The 22,701-nt window shown below is 36.7% G+C and overlaps 1 protein-coding gene across 1 annotated transcript; it reads left to right on the top strand.

Annotated features, from left to right (window-relative positions):
• The first annotated feature begins 1,565 nt into the window (after nucleotides 1-1,565).
• gask1b (golgi associated kinase 1B) lies at nucleotides 1,566-16,087 on the top strand. Its single transcript, XM_030144766.1, is given in 9 exon segments — nucleotides 1,566-2,046; nucleotides 2,049-2,420; nucleotides 2,423-2,479; nucleotides 2,482-2,592; nucleotides 6,621-6,838; nucleotides 12,112-12,149; nucleotides 12,151-12,244; nucleotides 12,246-12,337; nucleotides 14,953-16,087. Coding segments are annotated over 9 exon segments (1,524 nt in total). The 5' UTR covers nucleotides 1,566-1,712; the 3' UTR covers nucleotides 15,161-16,087.
• Nucleotides 16,088-22,701: the final 6,614 nt, after the last annotated feature.

The raw sequence follows: 22,701 nt of genomic DNA, 5'->3' as shown, positions 1-22,701 counted from the left end.
TAATTAAGGTTCTCATAATTCATGCATGAAAGGGTTAAATTACGAAAATATTTACATTTTCAAACTATCCTGTAACAATAAAATGTGAATAACCTGAACAAATAGGAACAACCTGAAATGTCTAAAGAAAATTAAGCACAATTTTAACAATGTTCAGCCTGTTATTAAGTGTTTAGTTTCTGTGTAGATCTGATCCATTATGCACACGTAGAAATGAAAAGTTGAGGCATAATTTTGTTGCACTTATTTTTGTAAAGAAATTTCTTTCTTTTTTTTCAGGTTATTCACATCTTTTTTGATTGGATAGTTTATAAACATAAGTATTTTCATAATTTAATATATATACAGGGTGGGGAAGCAAAATTTACAATATTTTGAGGCAGGGATTGAAAGACAGTGTATGACCAATTAGTTTATTGAAAGTCATGAGAATTTATTTGCCATAAGAAAATGTACATAATAGAAAATGTTTGTATTCTATGTGTCCTCCTTCTTTCTCAATAACTGCCTTCACACGCTTCCTGAAACTTGCGCAAGTGTTCCTCAAATATTCGGGTGACAACTTCTCCCATTCTTCTTTAATAGTATCTTTAAGAAAGTCGACATTGCTGTGTGATGTTCTATTGGTAGCATGTTCTAAAACGCCCCAAACAGCATAATCCAGAGGGTTTAGATCTGGGCTAGAAGGTGGCCATAAACATGATTCCCAAAAATTGCTAAAGTTGGATTTGTTGCTGTTGTCAACAAGTGTTTTGGTGTTCTTGTGTAAGATTTTAACTTCAAATCATATTCTACTGCATTTCTAACGGTCTTGTTGTCCACCTCAAGTTCAATTGCCATTTTTCTCATGGATTTGGTTGGATCCTTTAGGATTTTGGATTTGAGAGCTTTAATAAAAGCTTTGGTACGTTTTTTGTTGCTTCCTCCACTTCCAGACTTTCTGGTAATAGTTTTGCTCATAGTCATTCTCTTCTTTCCATTATAAACAGTCTTTATGGACACTCCAACTATTTTTGCAATCTCCTTTGGTGTGACGAGTGCATTCAGCAAATCACACACTCTTTGACGTTTGCTTTCCTGATTACTCATATGGGCAAAAGTTTCTGAAAAGGTATGGATAATAGTGTTAGGTATGATTATGACATCAATATATGTTTGGTTTCAAAACAACTGACGTAGTGCCTGCTGAGAAAAAACAACTAAATGTTCATTGTAAATTTTGCTTCCCCACCCTGTGTGTGTGTGTGTATATATATATATTATATATATATATATATATATATTTATATTATTTTTTTTTTTTTTTTTTTTTTTTTTTTTTTTTGCATTTAAACACAGACAAAAATTTGGACTTGGCATATTTTATCGGCTATTATGTTATTATTTTACTGGTCCGGCCCACTGCAGGTCAAATCGGGTTGAATGTGGCCCCTGAAAGAAAATGAGTTTGGGAGCCCTGCTGTGGATGGTCTTAAATTGGATAAACTGGTTGGACTCCATTATTTTTCCACGTAAATAATAACTCTGGGGCTTCATGTTGCATCATGTTTGGCTGGAGGGTGGTTTCCCAGTGGATCCCAGAGCTGCGCAGTAGCCGCATGTGTTGTATGACCACAAATCCACCCTTCCAAAATGAGTTTCGGAAGTTGTACGCTCCTCCCTGGTTGGAGTTTGGGGGCAAAAGACATTCAATGACAGTAAGATAAGTTCTAATGGGGAAGGCTGACTTTCCCTGGCCGTGCTTCCTTTTTTTCAGACTGACCAAAGGCTTTCGGAGGTGCCCTTTGTCCAAACGGACTTTAATTATAGCCAGTGTGTGTGTTGTGTATTTATGTTTTGTGGCTTCGCATGTTGGATCCTCGCAGCACCACCGGGACCGAAGGATTAAAAATGACAAATACAGACACACCCGTGGATTGGATCATCTGGACATTAGTGATGCCCTACCGGACTCTGTGGATTTGGACACCGGGGCCAGCTCTGTGGTGCCGACCCGGTCCAACGTTGTGTACATAACACTAAAATCTAAGCGTCTAAAACCTGCAAATATCGAGGCACAGTCAGACCAAAACTAAGGAGAAAAGTGAGAAGGAATAAAACGACCAATTCAGCTTTTACGCACGAAAAACTGGAAACTTTGGAGCGGGACGCAAGGCACATTATGCGCAACCCTGCACTCAGCACTTCCTGGAGAAACACCAGGGATGTGGATGTTCAGTCTGTGGATATCAGTCATATATCTCACCCAGATGCAGACACCCACTCCAGTTCTATTCGGATTTACAGCCAAAAGGCGCCGCCGTGGTTCAGTCCGCAAGACGTGAGCGTCATGCGCTTTCTTGCAGACGCCAAAGTTTTACGCGTCAAAAAAGTGTCACGTGGAGACTCTTCATCTTTTCTGATGTTTGAAGGAGAGTCCAGCTTTTCTTCCCACAAGAAAAATACGCAAAACAGAACAGTATGTGTGTGGGTCAGTGTGGATGATCCGCAGCCCCGTGGACACCACTGAGGTGTTTGCGTTCCACTTGGACCGGGTTCTGGGTCTGAACAGAACCATACCGGCTGTCAGCAGAAAGTTTAGTTTTCTACACGGTAAGACTTCAAACACAGACAGTGGAGCAGACAAATGACAACACTTCTGAAAGGCAACTTATGTAGGAAAAGACAAAACACAGAACATTTATTTAACCCTTTCATGCATGAATTATGAGAACCTTAACCCTTTCATGCACAGTGGTCACTACAGTGGACAGTTCTTCTACAGCTGGTCTCTTGTATATTCATGGGTTTTGTTGTTTTAGTTCCATATCAGCCAACACAGTGGATATTTATGCACCATCCCATACACTGACATTTATACCATTACTGTAACATTCCTGTTCTTGATTAATCTGATCTGCAGCAACATATTTGAGTGTAAATCAATTGCTAATTATTAGACTGTAATTAACAGGTATATATATATATATATATATATATATATATATATATATATATTTTTTTTTTTTTTTTTTTTTTTTTTTTTTTTTTTTCGTTGTTGTGTTTTGTTGTTTTTTGCATATTATTTGAGTGAGTAATAACTACTATTATAGTATGTTAAAATGTGAGAAAACATCAGATTAGCAACATTAAAAAAAACATTTATTTCATAGTTTTTTTGTAACATTGTAGACATTTTTGTAACTCCATGAAAAACAGGTTCATAAAAAAAAAAAAAAAAAAAAAAAATTCCAATCACATTGTTTTTTCATGCCTAAAGAGGAATAAAAACAATCAGGAAAAAAATCTTAAGGTTCGCATAATTCATGCATGAAAGGGTTAATCAAGATTTTTTTCTGAGTGTATTTATTCCTCTTTAGGCAAAAAAAGCCAAAAAAAAAACCCAAACCAAAACAAAAAAAAAAAAAAAGCAATGTGATTGAACTTTTTATGAACCAGTTTTTCAAGAAGTTACAAAAATGTCCACTCAGCTGGACACCATGCGTTTCAGTTTTGAAGCAACATACTGTGTGAAAACTATGAAATAAAAACATTTTTAATGCCGCTAATCTGATGTTTTCTCACATTTTAACATACTATAACACTAGTTATTACACTCAGATAATGTGCAAAAAAATGTTTTTCTTATTAAAAAATGTTAATTACAGTGTAATAATAATTAGCAGTTGATTTATATTCGAATATGTTACTGCAGATCAGGTTTATCAAGAACAGGAAAGTTACAGTAATGGTATGAATTGCAGTGTATGAGATGATGCATAATGTCCACTGTGTTGGTTGCTAAGCAAATAAAACCAAAAAAATCTGTGAATATACAAGAGAATAGCTGTAGAATAGCTGTCCACTGTACTGACCACTATGCATGAAAGGGTTAAAATAAAAGTGGAATTAAAAGACCCTAAAATAATTTAAAACAATGATATAAGTTCACTGGGTCATTATTACACTAGATAGATAGATAGATAGATAGATAGATAGATAGATAGATAGATAGATAGATAGATAGATATATAGATAGATAGATAGATAGATAGATAGATAGATAGATAGATAGATAGATAGATAGATAGATCTTTATCTCAGTCCCATGTTGATGTTTGACTTGTGTCATCAGTTGGAGTTAATTAGTTGTAGTAAATTTGCCTTTAACCCTCAAAGACCCAGACAGACGCTGGTGATCAACAGCATCTACTGACTTCAAATGTTTAACAACCTCTGAGCCACTGAATCCTATCAATACATGTACATAATTCAGGTAAAATGGAGTTTTTCTCTGCTTTTCAGTGTCATCAGATATGACCCATTTGGACGTTCAGAGGCTCCATAGTTACCATGGAAACACTGTTATGTTCTGCAGCAGTGAGCCTGTTTACATCCACAACAATACTCTGATCATGATCTGATTTCTGGAGTTATCAGATTACTCAAGTGATCATGTAAACAGGATAATCTGATAGGTTTGTCTGATGACAGCAGTAATCTGATTATGAGAAATCAGATTAACACACTTGGATTTCACCCCAATGCTCCCATGTCTTCATGCATGTATACAGGTTAATCTGATTTATTTCGTTCTTTTATGTCTGCGCATGTGTAAACACTATTAAAATTGTAGAGAATGGAAGTGATGTAGTCCAACATGAGCAGAAGACAATAACAGGAAGTTTAAGTCTACCATCACTACTACTTATGTACTCTGAAAGAAATCTGATAATGGACTGGAGCGTCTTAACCAGGGTTTTTTGATGATCGCATTTCTTAAGTGCATGTAAATGCCTTAGATCTGATTATTAGAATTATCCGATTACTCCCAGATATCGGACTTTTATGGTCATGTAAACAGACTCACTGATTCACCAGTAAAACCAGTGGAGTTTGATTAATGACAGTGTTTATAGATGCTTGTTTTGTGTTTAGTTATTGATATTGTTACTGGAAAAAAAAACAACCTTTTCTTCAGTCTTCTCTGTTTTTGATATAAACCCCCACAACTTTACTTTATGATCAGTAAATTAAACCTGCTGAACAAACTTTCTGTGTGATGTTGAAAAAGTCTCATTTTATATATATGCCTGATCGTAGTCTGCAGTTTAAAATGATTATCAGCACCAAAACAGGCTATTTCCAAATGCTATTTCCATTGTCCCTGCCTGGGTCGGACCAGACTGGACTGCTTTACGGCAGACTTATGTCACTATGACAACAACACACCGATCGGCAGAGTTAAGTAGTGAAAAGTAAGAAGAGTTGTAAAGAGAATCCGCTCCTCATTCATTAGCATCAAACGCACGCCTCAGCCAGAGTTATACCCTTACAACAGTAGGCGCTAGTGCTCATGGGAAGTGGAGTCTTTGTCCCTTAAAAACACCAATGATTCTGGTCGAAGGTGTCACTGCGATCCACTTTAAATGAATTCTCTGTTCAGGACCTTTAACCCTTTCATGCATGAATTATGAGAACCTTAATATTTTTATTCCTCTTTAGACATGGAAAAAAAAAAAAAAAATGTGATTGACATTTTTTTATGAACCTATTTTTCACACTTGCAAAAATGTCCACTCAGCTGGACACCATGTGTTTAATTTTTGAAGCAAAGAAACATGTATTTACTGATATAAAGTGTGAAAACTATGAAATAAAAATATTTTTAATGCTGCTAAACTGATGTTTTCTCACATTTTAACATACTCTAATAATAATGATAATAATAATAATAATAATAATAATAATAATAATAATGGATTGGATTTTATATAGCGCTTTTCTAGACACCCAAAGCGCTTTACATTATTGATCCATTATTCCTTCGCTCTCACATGCGCCCTCTGGTGGTGGTAAACTACATATGTAGCCACAGTTGCCCTGTGGCAGACTGACAGAAGACTGACTCTAATACTACAGTAGTTATTACTCACGTCATGGAGATAATATGCAAAAAGAAAAAAGTTTAAAAAAAAAAAAAAAAGAACACTGTAAATTACAGTCTAATAACAATTAGCAATTGATTTACACTCAAACATGTTTACTTGCAGAGACAGGTTAATCGAGAACAGCAAAGTTACAGGAATGATATGAATTGCAGTGTTCGGGATGAAGCACAATCGTCCACTGTGTTGGCTGATCTGGAACTAAAACAACAAAACCCATGAATATATAAGAGAACAGCTGTAGAATAACTGTCCACTGTAGTGACCACTATGCTGAAAGGGTTAAATACAGAAAAACAAACCTTGACTGAAAAATGGAAAATACAGAGGATAATATGATAATAAAATGGTGCTAAATGACCTAAAGGTTAAATAGAGACCAGTCCACTCAGGAGCTGCAGTGAAAGCAGCACTAGGTCTTTATGGGTTAAGAGACAGACCGGTTGTTAATTGCAGTTCTTTGGGGTGTTTGAGAGAGCAGTCTATTATCCATAATTACAGACTACAGAGTTGGAGCAGAACGTCTCCAGTGCCAACATTGACCGATGTGGTCAGACTGGGCAGCTCCCCAGTAGGGAACCGCCTGAACCAGAGAACAGCTGATCAAAGTGTGCGTGGAACCCAGCGAGCCTTCTCCTGACTGAACAGTTGCTGAAACCTGACCATATAATCCTCCTCTCCCTCCCGCTTTAGATGGCCAGCCCTGCCCCGTGGTATCATGGGACGCATCTCTTCACACAGAGGGTCCGGCTGCAGGCAAATCCGCTGTCAGGTTAACATGGGGGGCGTACCAGAGCTCCCTGAAGCAGAGGTGTTGGCAGAGAAACACCGTCCCAAAGTCAGACTCCGGCTGCTCCACCATCCATCATTACGAGTGGAGCAAACTGGCTCTCTTTGACTTTTTGCTGCAGGTAACCATGGTAACACCGAACACAGACAACAACACAACTACTGATTATTTTCATTAGCTTTTCCAGGGTTCCTACAGGTTTCAACAAGTTAAATTTAAGACTTTTGAGACTCCTTAACACAGAATAATGCCCATTTCACAGCCATACTGGCAAAAATTCATGACTTTTAGAATTTAGGAAAATGTATTTATTACTTCCAATTTCATTTTTCAAAGGGGGCTGCAAAGTTAGCGATCATTGGTTCCTAATTTCAGTGTAACTTGTCGTGTTGGAACAGGTGGAACTGAATCAACTGATGTTACTTTCGTTGCAGTTTGGACTCAGTTAAACACAATACAGCCAACAAGTTTATGGCAACATAACTTAAGACCCACCATATAAAATTTAACACAGTTTAAAAAACTTTTTTAAAGTATTAAAGGGGGTCAAAATTTGCTAAAACCACTTTTAGTAGTCTTTGGTTCATTTATTTGTGTATTTGGACCCTAATAGTTCAAAAAGTTTGAATTTGAACCTCCAGGTGCTGCAAAGCTATCTTTATATTCATTTTGGCAAAAATCGAGGGATTTCTACAAGCTGTTTTAATTTCTTCTTAATTTGTTACGTTTTATTGACTAGCTATGTCACAACATTTGCACATACAAGTTCAAGAACATTGAACATGAACATTTCTCAGAGTACGCCAAAATTGTTTATCAGCAGCAGCGGTTGTAGTAAAAACTGAAAATATGTCCAAACTTTGAGCCGATTACCTAAAATGTTCAGTTGTTGGTTGTATTAACGGGACAGAGCAACACAGTCAACAACCTGGAGGGGGCGAGGCGTGAAGTGGCTCATTTGCATTTAAAGGGCCAGCGCTCAAATGACCTTTCTGATGTCATTACTCAGAAATAGAGTTGTGGAGGTTGAATTAATGAAGAATTCAGACCCAAGCATTGTATTTACAGTTTATTTAGACCACAGGGAAATGTTTTAAAATGCATAATTCTATTTTTAAAAAAAGTAAATATCACTCCTTTAAATGCAGTTTTGTTAATTCAAGACTTTTTAAGACCCAATGGGAACTCTGTTTTCTTCTCTTCTAAGCTCTTAGAGTTCTAAAGTGGGTTATGACCTGGTTATATGTCTGGCACGTCCACTTTTTTCCTGGAAAGTATGAAAATTCCCAAAACAGAGGTCGTTTAGGTAGAACATATTAAAAAGCCTAAAGCTTTCCAAAAGAAAATGTCACATAAATTTGTCAAAACTTGTCATTTCAGTGTGAAGTTGCATCTCAGATGTTCAGGTTCGAATAGCGAGAAGGAACATTAAAACAGAGATAGCAGAAGGAAAAAGAAAAAGAAGACTTGGAAGGTTACGACTGAAAAAGTTGCATGTATCCCACCAGGGTACATCCAACGAGCCTGACGAGGCCTCTACTGTATGGATCCCTCTTCTATTTTTTCACAGCTAAAGACGTTTATTTTGGGTGTTTTTCATCGACGACTAAAGATCAAACCAGAGGATGTCATATATTGAGCAGATTGTAACGCCCTTAAGGCATATTTGTGAAATGTGATCATTGGCTGTAAAATTAAAAGTGACTGGACTTGACTAAAAACACCCAGAATATGTTTAATTATTTAGTTTCAAACTTCATAAACCACTTTGGACAGCGTGTTTGGTCTGCTGTTATCAGATGCAGACCCAGCTGTTCCCACTCAGTGAAATGGGTTAAATATCCTCTTGTGTTTTGGGTGAATAATGAACGTCTTGTTTCCTGTGTGAAGCTCTGGATCAGATTTTTTGGCTTTCCATCGATCACATGTTCAGGAACAGTTTCTAAAAGCTGCTTTTGATGTCACAGTGGATAATGTGTTCATTTACTCTAGAGAATAAAGTGTTTTCTCAGAACCTTTCAGGTCAAGACTCATAAGAGAAATGCGGTGCCTCCAAACAGAAAGTTCATGATGAGCTGAACATGATGAATCCATACTTTTACTGACAGACCTGGGGTGAAAACACCGAAAAGAATGTGAACAAAACTAATTATTATATTATTCATGTTCCTTAGAAGTACATAAGATCAAAATGAGTTAGTCAGTCCCCAGTAAAAAGGCATCCACCCATCTGTCCATTCACCCATCCATCATCATCCATCCATCCATCCATCCATCGATTAATCCATCTACTCACCCACCCATCCATTGTCCCTCTATCCGTCCATGCATCCATCCATCCTTCCATCCATCCATCAATTAATCCATCCATCCATTAATCCATCCATCCATCCACACACCCACCCATCCGTCCGTCCATCCATCCGTCCGTCCGTCCATCCGTCCATCCATCCATCCATCTGTCCATCCATCTATCCATTGTCCCTCCATCTGTCATCCATCCATCTATCCATCTATTGTCCTTCTGTCTGTCCATCCGTCCGTCCATCCGTCTGTCTGTCCGTCCATCCATCAATTAATCCATCCATTAATCCATCCATCCATCCATCCACACATCCACCCACCCACCCACCCACCCATCATCATCCATCCATCCATCCATCCATCCATCGTCCACCCATCCATATAAAGAAGCGTTTAATATATTTACCAGAATTACAAGAAAACTCCTGAATCCAAAATGTAACTTCTGTAAAAATGCAGAACTAGTTGTTTTCAACAAAATAGGATTTCAAGTATCAAAAGTAAAGGGATTCATTCTGCAGAATTACTTTATTATATAATTGTTTTATCACTAACAGATATAAATAAGAGAATACTAATGTAGTTTATCATTGTTGAGTCAGTTTTAGATCATATGTGTTCTACTGGGCATATTAAATCATATGTCTGTATTGTCTTTTTATGTAAAAAGTTATAAATAACTAGAATTCAGATAAACGTAATGGAGTGAAAAGATTTGCTTCTAAAATGGAAAAATGGAAGTGTATTAAATTTGTACTGCAGTTGTCTTTGTGCTTGGGGTTCAGGTATTCTCCTTGTTTATAATGCGGAATAACAGACTCAGACATATTTTTCATCTATAATTAGATTACAGACGTTTTCCATGCCTGAACTGAGCTGTTCAGTCTGTCTATCTGCAGAAGTGACCATAACTAAGCCTGAAGTCAATGTTAATCTCGTTACACTAATAACACCACAATAGAAACATCCTTCAGAAATCTTCAAAGTCAATTACATTTCCTGGCATGAGCTCAGTGTGGGCATTTTCCTTTAGATGCTGGTTCTTAACAGATAAGACTGGGGATTCCTTCTGTGTTTTACTGACAACAGGTCATTTAAAAAACAAAACATCAGCCTTAGGAGTAAAAGAAATATATGTATTGAACTAGCAGAACAGGTCTAAAAAAAAGATTATATATATAGTATTATATATATACTATATATATAGTATATATATATATATATTATATATATAATTCATTGCAGTAGGAAAAATCTAAATAAATGGTAATGAACTATCATATGGAGAAACATTTGACTCATTTATGTGTTAAATATGGTTAATGCTCTACATATACCGCTTTGAAAATATAATATTAATCAACTTTTTTCTGTAGTAACTCATAATAATTCTTCAAAATGACCTTTTGACTTCAGATATTATTTTGCTTTTGAAAAAGTTAACGTTTAATTCCTTATTTTTTCATCATTATTTCGTAATACACTATCTAAAGCTAACATTTCAATGTGTCTTTTTGGAGGGATTTTCATCTCACATTTGTGCATGATAAAACCCTGATAGCTTTATAAGTCACATTTCCATGGAGACTAGTATTGATTCATGTTGTAGGTGCTGGGATAGAATTTTTTGTTATACATCATGGCCTTTGTAATAGTGTTTTATTGTGATATTTTTCTTCACATACTATATACAAGGTTTTTATTGTCTCTTGGATGTTATTATAACCTACATCAGGGGTTCCCAAGTGGGGTATGTGTAACCCCCAAGGGTACTTGGAAGAAGCCCAGGGGGTACTTGAAATTTTTTGACAAAAATACATTAAATAAGTCATCATGTACTGAAGACAAAATAAATAATGAAAATTAATGCTGAAATATAAAACCCAATAATACATTCATATAATAAAATTGACACTCCTGACGTTTGTCCATTTCATTCAATATTATTATATTAGTATTGTCTGTCACTGTTTAAGCTTTGGTAACATTTAAAGAACATTTCTATTTATATTATTTTGGTGAGTTTATTTGCGTCCTTAAGTAATTATTTTTGTTGATGAAAGGTTCATTCATTCATTCATGACCACTTAATGTATTTTTCTTATCAATGAAAGAGGGGTGCTTTTCAGTTATATTTTGCACAAGATTTGCTTATAAGGGTTGTTATTTTAATATATTAGACTTAAATAGATGTTGTTGTTTACAAAGCGGGGATAGGCTCCAAGCAACCCCCGTGACCCTAGTGAGGATAAAGCGGGTTCAGAAATGAATGAATGAAGGATGAATGAACGTTTACAAAGTTTGAAAATATAAGCATATAAACCTTTGGCACAGGAACAAATTTTGCCTAATTTTTCAATCCAAATTGCTGAAGTGAGAGTTGGGGGTACTTGGCCAAAAAATATATATATTTCAGGGGGTACTCACACTGTAAAAAGGTTGAGAACCACTGACCTGCATTATCACCTGACCCCCCATCCATAGACACAGAAAATAAGCTTTTAGCTATTTTTTATTGTACACCATCCCTGTTAATCAACAATAATAAATAATAAAATAAATATTTTTAACTTCTATGTCACGGTTGTCTAAGTAAAAATAATTTAACCCAGTGTTTAAAGATGGTATTTTCATGCATTTATCATTATTTATGCCTTTATGGAAGTGCAATCATCCAAGCCCCTTCCCTTCCTCCACATTTCTGAATATATCATTGACTTCCATAAATGATAGACCTGACACGCTTATTTATGATTCCTTGGTGGGCACATGCTGAAAATGAAAAATGTGCAATAGGACAGCTGGGTTTAGGGATTTCCCATAATGATGGAGGAAGGAAAGATATACGAGGTTCTGCCTGGATTAATAAACGAATCTGCATTTTATCATTATGTGCCAGGTTTAATAATTTTCATATCGAAGTAATCTAACTAATAGGACTTTTCTAAGCCTTCAAAATCATTAAGCTTGTCATGAAGTAATTATAATTAGCTCATTAGGGAACATGACACAAGCTCTTCTGGCTGTGATGCATAAATGTGAGTTCCAGCTGTGTGTTGTATGTTTAATTCTGTATGTGCTTTGTTTCAGATCCACAGCCGTCTGGATCAGAGCTGCTGTGGCTTCAGGCTCGGGTGGGGATGTGTGTGTGGAGCAGGACCACCACGCTGAATGTAGGGACCGGGACCACATCCACCTGGCCAACATTGTCCACAGAGGCAACGCACCCGCGACACCTCGTCTTCACCGACAACAAGGGGTTCTTCGACCGCAATGAGGACAACCTGGACTTCCGGCTCCTGGAGGGAATTAAAGAGTAGTTTACATCATAACAGGAAATATAAACATTGCAAAGTGTCGGTGACTTGTTTTACTTTGTGCACTTTAGCAATTACAGCAGGGGTGTCAAACATACGGCGTGCGGGCCAATACTGGGCCGCCAAGGGTCCAGTCCAGTGGGATGAATTTGTCAAATGCAAAAATTATACTGACAATATTAACAGTCAAAGGCATCAGAATCATTTTAGTTCAGGTTCCACATACAGACCAATTCAATCTCAGATCAGTCAGACCAGTAAAATACTATCATAATAACCTATAAATAATGACAACTGCAAACTTTTCTCTTGAAATTTTTTGAAATCGATAAAAAAAAAAAAAACCCCTCCAACATACTAATAAAAAATATATGTTGAGTTGACAATCACAATCCATAAAAGACATGACAAACTGTGAAGCTGAAACTGAAGCACTGTGGTTCTGTTTATCTGTCAAATGTTCATTGTGGTCAGTTTCAGATGCTGCAGCTCTTTCATAATTCATAGTTTGAGTTCTTGTTTGTTCAGTATTAATTGTCAGCCTTGTAATCCAAGCTGGACTGACTGTACATATCCTGAGCCAAGGAAAATAAAATTCTTACTTTGTGCAGTAATCTAAAGGGTGTCCCATAAGTCTCCATACATAGGAAAAATAAACGTTTCTTGACATAAACCATTTTTATTTATATAATATGCTCTATATGACTGCCATTTTGTCGGGAACACATTTCAATGCGTGTCCTCCACTGCTGAAGAACTATAAAGAAGAAATATAAAGAAATACATGTTAGAACCATATATGTATGGAGTGTATTATGTCTCCTATGTATGGAGACTTATGGGACACCCTGTACACCTGGCTTTACTGCCTCCGTCCATAATAATATACATTATATAGCCTAAATGGTCATCTAAAATTAATGTTTATTTGCAACATAGTTATGGCAAACAATGACATGAACAAAAACAAATTAATTTTAGCAAAAAAAATGAAATTTGTGATGTTAAAATGGGGTCATGAGCCAAAAAAGGTTGGGAACCACTGAATTAACGGATTCTTACAATACGCTGGCCAAAATAGAAATGAGGCAGGTAATCCTACCATTAATTAACTATTTTGACCTTTTCTGTTTATATTTCAAATTACTTTTCAAAGTATAAACCGTACAGACTTTATCTGGTCAGATTAGTTTTTAGGCTAATAATAGCGTCTTCTGCGCCGAAACCTATAAATTCATAGTTGGATGTGACTCGACCATGTGCACTTTGGGTTGGAATCTGAGGGTGACGTCTTCTGTTTATCCTTATTAACTAATTAGTAATTCTAAACCACACTGCTGAGACATGGCTTTCATTTCCACATCTTTTGATCAATAAATCAGAAAATGTAACCACTGGGGGTTTGATGATAAGGCTCATGTACCCTCCCTGATCACACATCTTTGTGATCCTCATCAAAACTGGAGCATCTGACATTTTATTTGGACATAAAAGAAATATTAGTGTGTGTGTGTGTGTATATGGCTTTGGATTGAATGTTACTATTAATACCTGAACTCTCTATTATGTACAGTTCAATTCTTCATAGAACTGACAGTGTTTTATCTCTTTGTGTCTGGAAGAAGAAAACACAGAAGTTATCAGACTCTCTACACTGGGGCTTTTGTCTGATCATCATCGTGTCTGTACTGGTCTGAGGTTGTCATCTCAGTTACATTTGTGACTTCTCAAACATTTCAAATATTTTATATATATTTAATATAAAGAAACAATGAAAACTATGATAGTGATGACTAATCTGAATGCAAAACAATTTTCTCCAGTTTCTCTTTTCAGCAGTTTAGACCTTATTATTGCCTTATTTATTAAGCTTTATTTACTTCATTTCTTTGACCATCAACAAAGACAGACAGACAGATAGAATGATAGATAGAACGACAGATAGAACGATAGATAGAACGACAGATAGAACGATAGAACGATAAATAGAACAACAGAACAATAGATAGAATGATAGAACGATAGAACGATAGATAGAACGATAGATAGAACGATAGATAGATAGATAGAACAAGAAAACGATAGAGAACGATAGAACAATAGAACGATAGATAGAATGATAGAACGATAGACAGATAGATAGATAGAACGATAGATAGAACGATAGAGAACGATAGAACGATAGAATGATAGAACGATAGAATGATAGAACAATAGAATGATAGAAAGAACGATAGAACGATAGATAGAACGATAGAACGATAGAACAATAGATAGATAGATAGATAGAATGACAGAACGACAGAATGATAGGTAGAACGATAGAACGATAGAATGATAAAACGATAGAATGATTGATAGAACGATAGATAGAACAATAGAACGATAGATAGAACAATAGAACGATAGATTGAACGATAGAACGATAGATAGAACGATAGATAGAACGATAGAACGATAGATAGATAGAATACTTTTGTTATACTTGCACAGAGCAACTGTAACACAATAATTTCCCTAGAGTTAATAAAGTAATAAAGTATTCTGATTTCCCACTTTTACACCCAATCCCATGTTTGCTTCTCACTCACTGATGCTAAACGTCTGTCTTCAGGCTTCCAGAGCAGGCGGTGTCGGTGCTGAGGAGCAGGAGGCTCAGGGAGAAGCTCCTCCAGTCGCTTTTTTTAGACCAGACATACTGGGAGAGCCAAGGCGGGCGGCAGGGCATCGACAAACTGATTGATGTGATCGAGAGACGAGCCAAGGTCCTCCTCACCTACATCAACGCCCACGGGATCCTGGTCACCGCGATGAACGTGTGAACGGGTTTAACATGACACACAAACAGAAACTAATGCAGCGGTCTGATGTCATCGTGTCATATCTACAGGACGACAAACTCACATACTTTAAGTTCATCTGGATCTAGATTTTCTGGATTGAATCAGTATCTTATAAATGATCAAATATCAATCTGCTGGAAAAGTAGAAACTATGCAGAAAAAGTCAAACTGCCCTCAGATCAGATTTAATATGCAAAGAAAGCACATTACCGATTCCATTGCAAAGTATTATTTAAGTTTTCATAATATTATGAAGTACAGCCACATGAGCACAAACAACAAATAAAAATATATATATTTAACTTGCACTTATTTTTTTTTTTTTTTAAATAAATGGACCTGTTGAATTAACATCTGACTTGTACAATATTAAAACTGTCCGTAACATTTACTAGTTTAGAGAAAGGAAGCAATATTAAATGAAAATACATTTTATAATTCATTTCATTTGTCTTTTAATTAGTTCAGGAGTTAACTTCAGTCGTGGGTGAAAGTTTTGGAAAGGACAATAGTTTTGTTCTGGCAACTTTCATTGATAATGTTTTTTTTTTCCTATTTGCTTGAGGTGCTTAACCCATGAAGACCCAATGCTATTTTTGTGGCAGTTCCCAAATGAATTTTTCTCTATTTCTACCTGTCTTAACTGATTTATCACTAATTTTTTTCTATAATATTATCCTCTGTATTTTGCATTTTTTGGTGTCAATCATGTATTTTCCTACATTTAATTCACAGATCACATAGATGTTCATGAAAACTCAGAGTCAATTCAAAGTCAGTTATATCTAAATGGAGAAAAATTAAGAAAAAGTTACTTTTTTGACAAAGACGTTAACTGAATGCAAAAACAAGTGTGTCCATCCACTGTCATTGATCCAACTCCATGGGTTTTACTGGTGAAACAATGCTGTAGAAGATGACGGTGTTTCCACGGTAACTACGGAGCCTCTGAACGTCCAAATGGCTCATATCTGACGACAATGAAAAGACGACAAACTGCATTTTACAACAATTATTGACATGTATTGATAGGATAAATGGATCAACAGGTATTCAACAGTTTAGATCAGTAGATGATTTGCGTCGCTGGTGGTTGTTTGGGTTTTTTATGGGTTCAGGTTAACTCACTTCATTTTGATTATAGTCTTTGGATTTTACCCATAATACACACAAAGAACGTAGCGACAGAAGAATTAACTGATTTATACCTGATTTGAATGGAGGAGGAAACTGGAAGACCCACATGAGAACAAGTCAACAGAGGAACCGAACCCAGAAGCATCTAGTTTATATTACACATTTAATTTAAAGAATTTTATGCATTATACAGACATTTACTAGCAAATAAGTCACTTTTATGCAAACTTTCAGCCACAACTGTACATAAAAATGACCCAAAAAAACAAACAAAAAAAAAACACATCTTAACCCATGAAGACCCAGTGCTACTTTTGTGGCAATTACAAACATTTATTTTTCTCTTCATTTAACCTTTCATAAGTGTTTTATCATCAATTATTATAATATTATCCTCTACATTTTGCATTTTTTTAAGTGAAAATCAGTTACTTTCTTATATTTAATTTACTGATCAAGTAGATGTTCATAAAAGTTCAGAATAAAGTTGAGGGTTATTATGTCAGAAATAGAGAAAACTGAAGAAAAAGCGAGTTTACCAGTAAAATATATCAATAACTGAACATAAAACAAGTGTGTCCATCCACTGTCATTGATCCAACTCCATGGGTTTTACTGGTGAATCAATGCTGTAGAAGATGATGGTGTTTCCACGGTAACTACAGAGCCTCTGAACGTCCAAATGAGTCATGTCTGATGACCATGAAAAGATGACAAACTGTATTTTACACCAATTATTTCCATGCATTGGTAAGTTAAGTGTTTTTTTTTTTTTTTTTTACATTTTAGATCAGTAGATGTTTTTTGTTATCAGTGACTGTTTGGGTCTTTATGGGTTAAATCACTATAAAAATGTGAATGTAGTTAAACTTCTGAGCTTTACAATGTAACATTTAAACAGATTTTTCTTCTTAAATACCAATTAATCATATTATAATGAAGCACTTGCCTAAAGTTACTACTGACTTAAATGAGTATTATTTGTATTTTAATGCTTTAACATACCTAGGGATGCACCGACCAGACTAAACAAATCTGCTTTTGACACACAAATCAAATCAGGCTTTTAGTCAAAACTAGTCCCTTCTTTAGTGCAAATGTGTGGTTTCTACCCTGGAGGCAAATCCACAGCGACCATTATGTGAAGAATATTCTGCAGGGAAAACATTTACTCCTCCTGCCGTCTTTAAGGAGGACTAATGCGTAAGGAATGCACTACAATTAACTTATTTTCCTCACTGCTCTTTTAATAGACAGGCATTAAAATGTTCTGGAATCCAGTGAGTGTAAGACAAGCTCCGCCCCATCTCCTTTGCCTCTGATTAATATTTTATCTGCATTCGGTTTCATTAAAGTGCTTTTTTTTTATTTGTTTCTAATCATTTTCTTCTTGAATGACTTGAAATATGTGTCAGTTGCATTTAAAATGAGTCACTGTTAAGAAAAAATGCTGAAATTTTCATTTTGCACCGCAGTCAAACGAAAGATCAAGCAATATTTGAACTTTTTCACAATGCTAATATTAATAAAGTAAATCATTTTTCAATTAAGTGGGTGCAGGAACATTTTTTCCTGATTTCAGTAACTATAAAAAGGATAAATAGTGCCATTGACTGTTTTTTTAAAATGTCTATCATTTTCCATTCAGTAGAATAAATGACTTCACCGTGTTTATTTCTACTGTTTTATTTATTTGTGTAATTTCATTTTTATTGTTGAAACTATTGAGCATCAGATTGTTAATAAAAGCATTTTGTCAAATACATCCTTATAATGAAATGAGGTGTGCAATTTTTATTTTTCAATCAATACTTTTTGTCTCATAGTTATTGTAAATGTGGGATACAGTTGCGTTTACATACAGTTGCGTTTACATACCCTGACAGAATGCACATGGGATGGTCTTGGATGTTCCAACATGACAATGACCCAAAACACAAGGCTAAGTCCACCTGTCATTGGCTACAGCAGCAATGTGACATCATGAATTGCATACAGATAAAACGCCACTTTTAATTGGTGTGTTATCTGTATGCATTATAAGCTTTCACCGTGTATATTTACGCCGCGTAAAATAGCACAGCGTTAGTGCGATTAGCAGTTAGGGTTAGCAATTAGCGCCATTAGTGGCTAGCGCAATTAGCAGTTAAGCTTAGGGGTTAGGGATTGTGTACAGATAACGTGCCACTTTTAATTTGGTGTGCTATCTGTACGCATTATAAGCTTTCAATGTGTATATTTACACCCCATAAAATAACACGCAATTAGTGGTTAGAGTTAGGGATTAGCAGTTTGGTTTAGGAGTTAGGGGTTAGTGATTAGCACAATTAGCGGCTAGCACAATGACACAGCATCAAATGGCATTAAATAACACACGAAAGAATGAAAATGTGTACGTATAGCATGCCAAATGCAATAAACCAGTGTCACATACAATGCGATTTCATGAGATCAGTCTGACAACAGAAAAAAGTGAAGGTGAAGGAGTGTCCATCTCAGTCTTCTGACGTTAATATCATTGAGCCACTTTGGGGAGTTCTCAAACATGCAGTTCATGCAAGAAAACCAAAATCTTACAGGAAATGAAGGTGTTTTACCAAGAAGAATGGGCAGCTTTACCATCTGAGAAAATAAAGTGCCTCATCCACAACTACCACACAAGACTTCAAACTGTCATTGGTGTTAAAGGGACCAATACAGAGGATTAAGAACTAGGGCAGGGGTGTCCAATCCAGTCCCTCGAAATCTACTATCCCACGTGTTTTAGAGGTTTCCTTCTTCCAACACACCTGACAGTTGTTTTCAGGCTTCTGCAGAGCTTGATGATAGGCTTATCATTTGAATCAGGTATGTTGGAAGAGGGATACATCTAAAACATGCAGGATACTGGCCCACGAGGACCAGGACTGGTGACCCCTGAACTAGGGTATGTAAACTTTTGATGAGGGTCATTTGGATAGTTTCTGTTCTCAGTATGATTTAAAAAGAGCAAACACATTTGTTTGGTAATAAATGTCTTCACCCAACCACTAGCCACGAATGAATGAAAGAAAAGTTTTTGTATTGTCATTCATATTCTCTGAAAAATGGCCAAACTGACACAAATTCTGCTCAGGTATATACACTTATGAGCACAACTGTAGATGACAGTTTCACTTTTACTACTATAGTAGTCTAAAGTCTGCGCTGCCTATTAAATTGCAGGCATTTTTCTAATGTCTACAGGCAAAGCTCGATCAGAAATAGTCTGTGGATCTGAAATCTGAGCCAGAGTGCGGTGTCTGTTTTCATGCCGTCGTAAACAGTGTGCTTTAGGCCCTCGGAGCCGGAGTCGATGGGGCTTTGTGGGTTATTTTCTGGCGTCCGTGCCGGGCATTCACTGGGCTGTTGTTTTAACCCCTCTGCACCGGCATTAGTGTGTCAGTGGTGTCCATGCCACTGTGTGTTTGTGTTAGAAAGGCCCCTGTAGTTCCCAGAATCCTCTGCAGCGGAACTTACTTTCTTTAAACACATGTGCGTGTATACATATTCTCACACAAAACAATACACACAGACAAAAGCAGATTCTTGACCGATACATGTATACAATAACATGAACACACTCACACACTGACGGACTTAATCTGTTAATTTATGAGCCAGAACTTTACCGTCAGTTTCCCTCCTCTCACTACGTTCAACAAAGAAAACAGAGCATCATATAACCGGCCTGTACGCTGCCAAACATCAGTTAAACATAATCCACGTCAAATAATTAAAAAACATGTATGAAAAACAATATTATCAACTGCACAGTAACTTTAAATACGATCAATACAGGGTGTATCAGAAAAAAGTAGACTCTCAGAAAAAAACAACATAAAACCAAAATGTGACGACATTTTAAAAATCTGGTCATATGTGTTTACTGACCATATATTTCTCCCTTGATTGACACCAGTGTTCTGGGTCAGTTTTCATGCTTCAGTGAACAACGCTAATTTGAATCATGCAAAATAAAAGTCTTTTGTGCATGGAAGTGAAAGGGTTAATATGAAATCTGTCGCCATGGATGACAAGTTCCATTAGTCTTTTACTTGCATACATAAAACAGGATGAAAATAATTCCATGTTAACCCTCTAACATCGATATAAAGATTTCACATTAACGACAGGTTCGAGTCTATCATGCCAAACACAAGGGGTTAATGCTGTTAGTGAGGATACTTTAAGTTTGGTTTGTGCTGACCATTTGAAATTTTAAACATTGTAGTCAGCATACGGAATTCATTGCATCATCTGGGCGTTCCCTCTTGGTAATTTCATTTGTTAGAAACAGACAAATAACCACTGGTGATTTTAGCCTCAATATTGCAAAACAGGTCTGTACAGATCATACGTCCAACTCCAAACCGAGACAAGCAACCAAACATAAGTTAAACATAATCCACATCAAATAATTAAAAAAACATGTATGAAAAACAATGTTATCAACTGCACAGTAACTGTAAAGACGATCAATACAGGGTGTATCAGAAAAAAGTAGACTCTCAGAAAAAACAACATAAAACCAAAATGCAAAGACATTTTGAAAATCTGGTCATATGTGTTTATTGACCATGTAATTCTCCCTTGATTGACACCAGTGTCCTGGGTCAGTTTTCATGCTTCAGTGAACAACGCTAATTTGAATCGAGCAACATAAGTCTTTGTGCAGGGAAGTGAAAGGGTTAATATGAAATCTGTCACCATGGATGACAAGTTCCATTGGTCTTTTACTTGCATACATAAAACAGGACAAAAATAATCCCATGTTAACCTCCTACCATCGATATAAAGATTTCACATTCACAAAAGGTTTGCATACGGAATTCATTGCCTCATCTGTTCGTTCCTTCTTGGTAATTTCATTAGTTAGAAACAGACAAATAACCACTGGTAATTTTGGCCTCAGAACTGCATAAATCATGGGCATAAATTTGTACACATTCTGTTCATCTGGATGTCCATGTGGTTTGGTAGAAGATGGTCAGACCTCAGTACACACCCCAGCAGCGATTCTCGGCGGAACCTCTCAAGGACAACAGGGACACTTTTAACTTTTATTCGATGATATCTGATGAACATGAAAGCTCGCTGCTTGGATATGTACTGAGGTCTGACCATCTTCTGCCAATATCAGATATAACATTTTTGAAAATATAAACAGACACCTTTGGCACAGGAACAAAATTTGCCTCATTTTTTTTTCCAATCAAAAATGCTGAAGCGAGAGTGGGGGTACTTGGCTAAAAAAAAAAAAAAAAAAAGTATATTTCAGGGGGTACTCCACTGTAAAAAGTTTGAGAACCTTTGATTTAAACATATACAGTCCAACCTTTGTTCATTTGAAATGGAGGGGGATATGGACTATAGAGACCAGAGCTGATTCTGTACCAGGGTGTGAACATGTGTATTATTTTAACATGTGGGTGTCTGTTTTTGTTTTTGCCCCTAGTGGACACTGAGGTTACTGCAGATTTTGCCCCTAGTGGACACTGAGGTTACTGCAGATTTTGCCCCTAGTGGACACTGAGGTTATTGCAGATTTTGCCCCTAGTGGACATTGAGGTTTCTGCAGATTTTGCCCCTAGTGGACACTGAGGTTACTGCAGATTTTGCCCCTAGTGGACACTGAGGTTACTGCAGATTTTGCCCCTAGTGAACATTGAGGTTACTGCAGATTTTGCCCCTAGTGGACACTGAGGTTACTGCAGATTTTGCCCCTAGTGGACACTGAGGTTACTGCAGATTTTGCCCCTAGTGGACATTGAGGTTACTGCAGATTTTGCCCCTAGTGAACACTGAGGTTACTGCAGATTTTGCCCCTAGTGGACACTGAGGTTACTGCAGATTTTGCCCCTAGTGGACACTGAGGTTACTGCAGATTTTGCCCCTAGTGGACATTGAGGTTTCTGCAGATTTTGCCCCTAGTGGACACTGAGGTTATTGCAGATTTTGCCCCTAGTGAACATTGAGGTTACTGCAGATTTTGCCCCTAGTGGACACTGAGGTTACTGCAGATTTTGCCCCTAGTGGACATTGAGGTTTCTGCAGATTTTGCCCCTAGTGGACACTGAGGTTATTGCAGATTTTGCCCCTAGTGGACATTGAGGTTACTGCAGATTTTGCCCCTAGTGGACATTGAGGTTACTGCAGATTTTGCCCCTAGTGAACACTGAGGTTACTGCAGATTTTGCCCCTAGTGGACACTGAGGTTACTGCAGATTTTGCCCCTAGTGGACACTGAGGTTACTGCAGATTTTGCCCCTAGTGGACATTGAGGTTTCTGCAGATTTTGCCCCTAGTGGACACTGAGGTTATTGCAGATTTTGCCCCTAGTGAACATTGAGGTTACTGCAGAT

This window comes from Sphaeramia orbicularis, chromosome 10 (assembly GCF_902148855.1).
Source record: "Sphaeramia orbicularis chromosome 10, fSphaOr1.1, whole genome shotgun sequence".
Lineage (NCBI taxonomy): Eukaryota > Metazoa > Chordata > Actinopteri > Kurtiformes > Apogonidae > Sphaeramia > Sphaeramia orbicularis.
The sequence above is the reverse complement of the archived record's forward strand: the minus strand, read 5'-3'. Positions and strand labels throughout refer to the sequence as shown.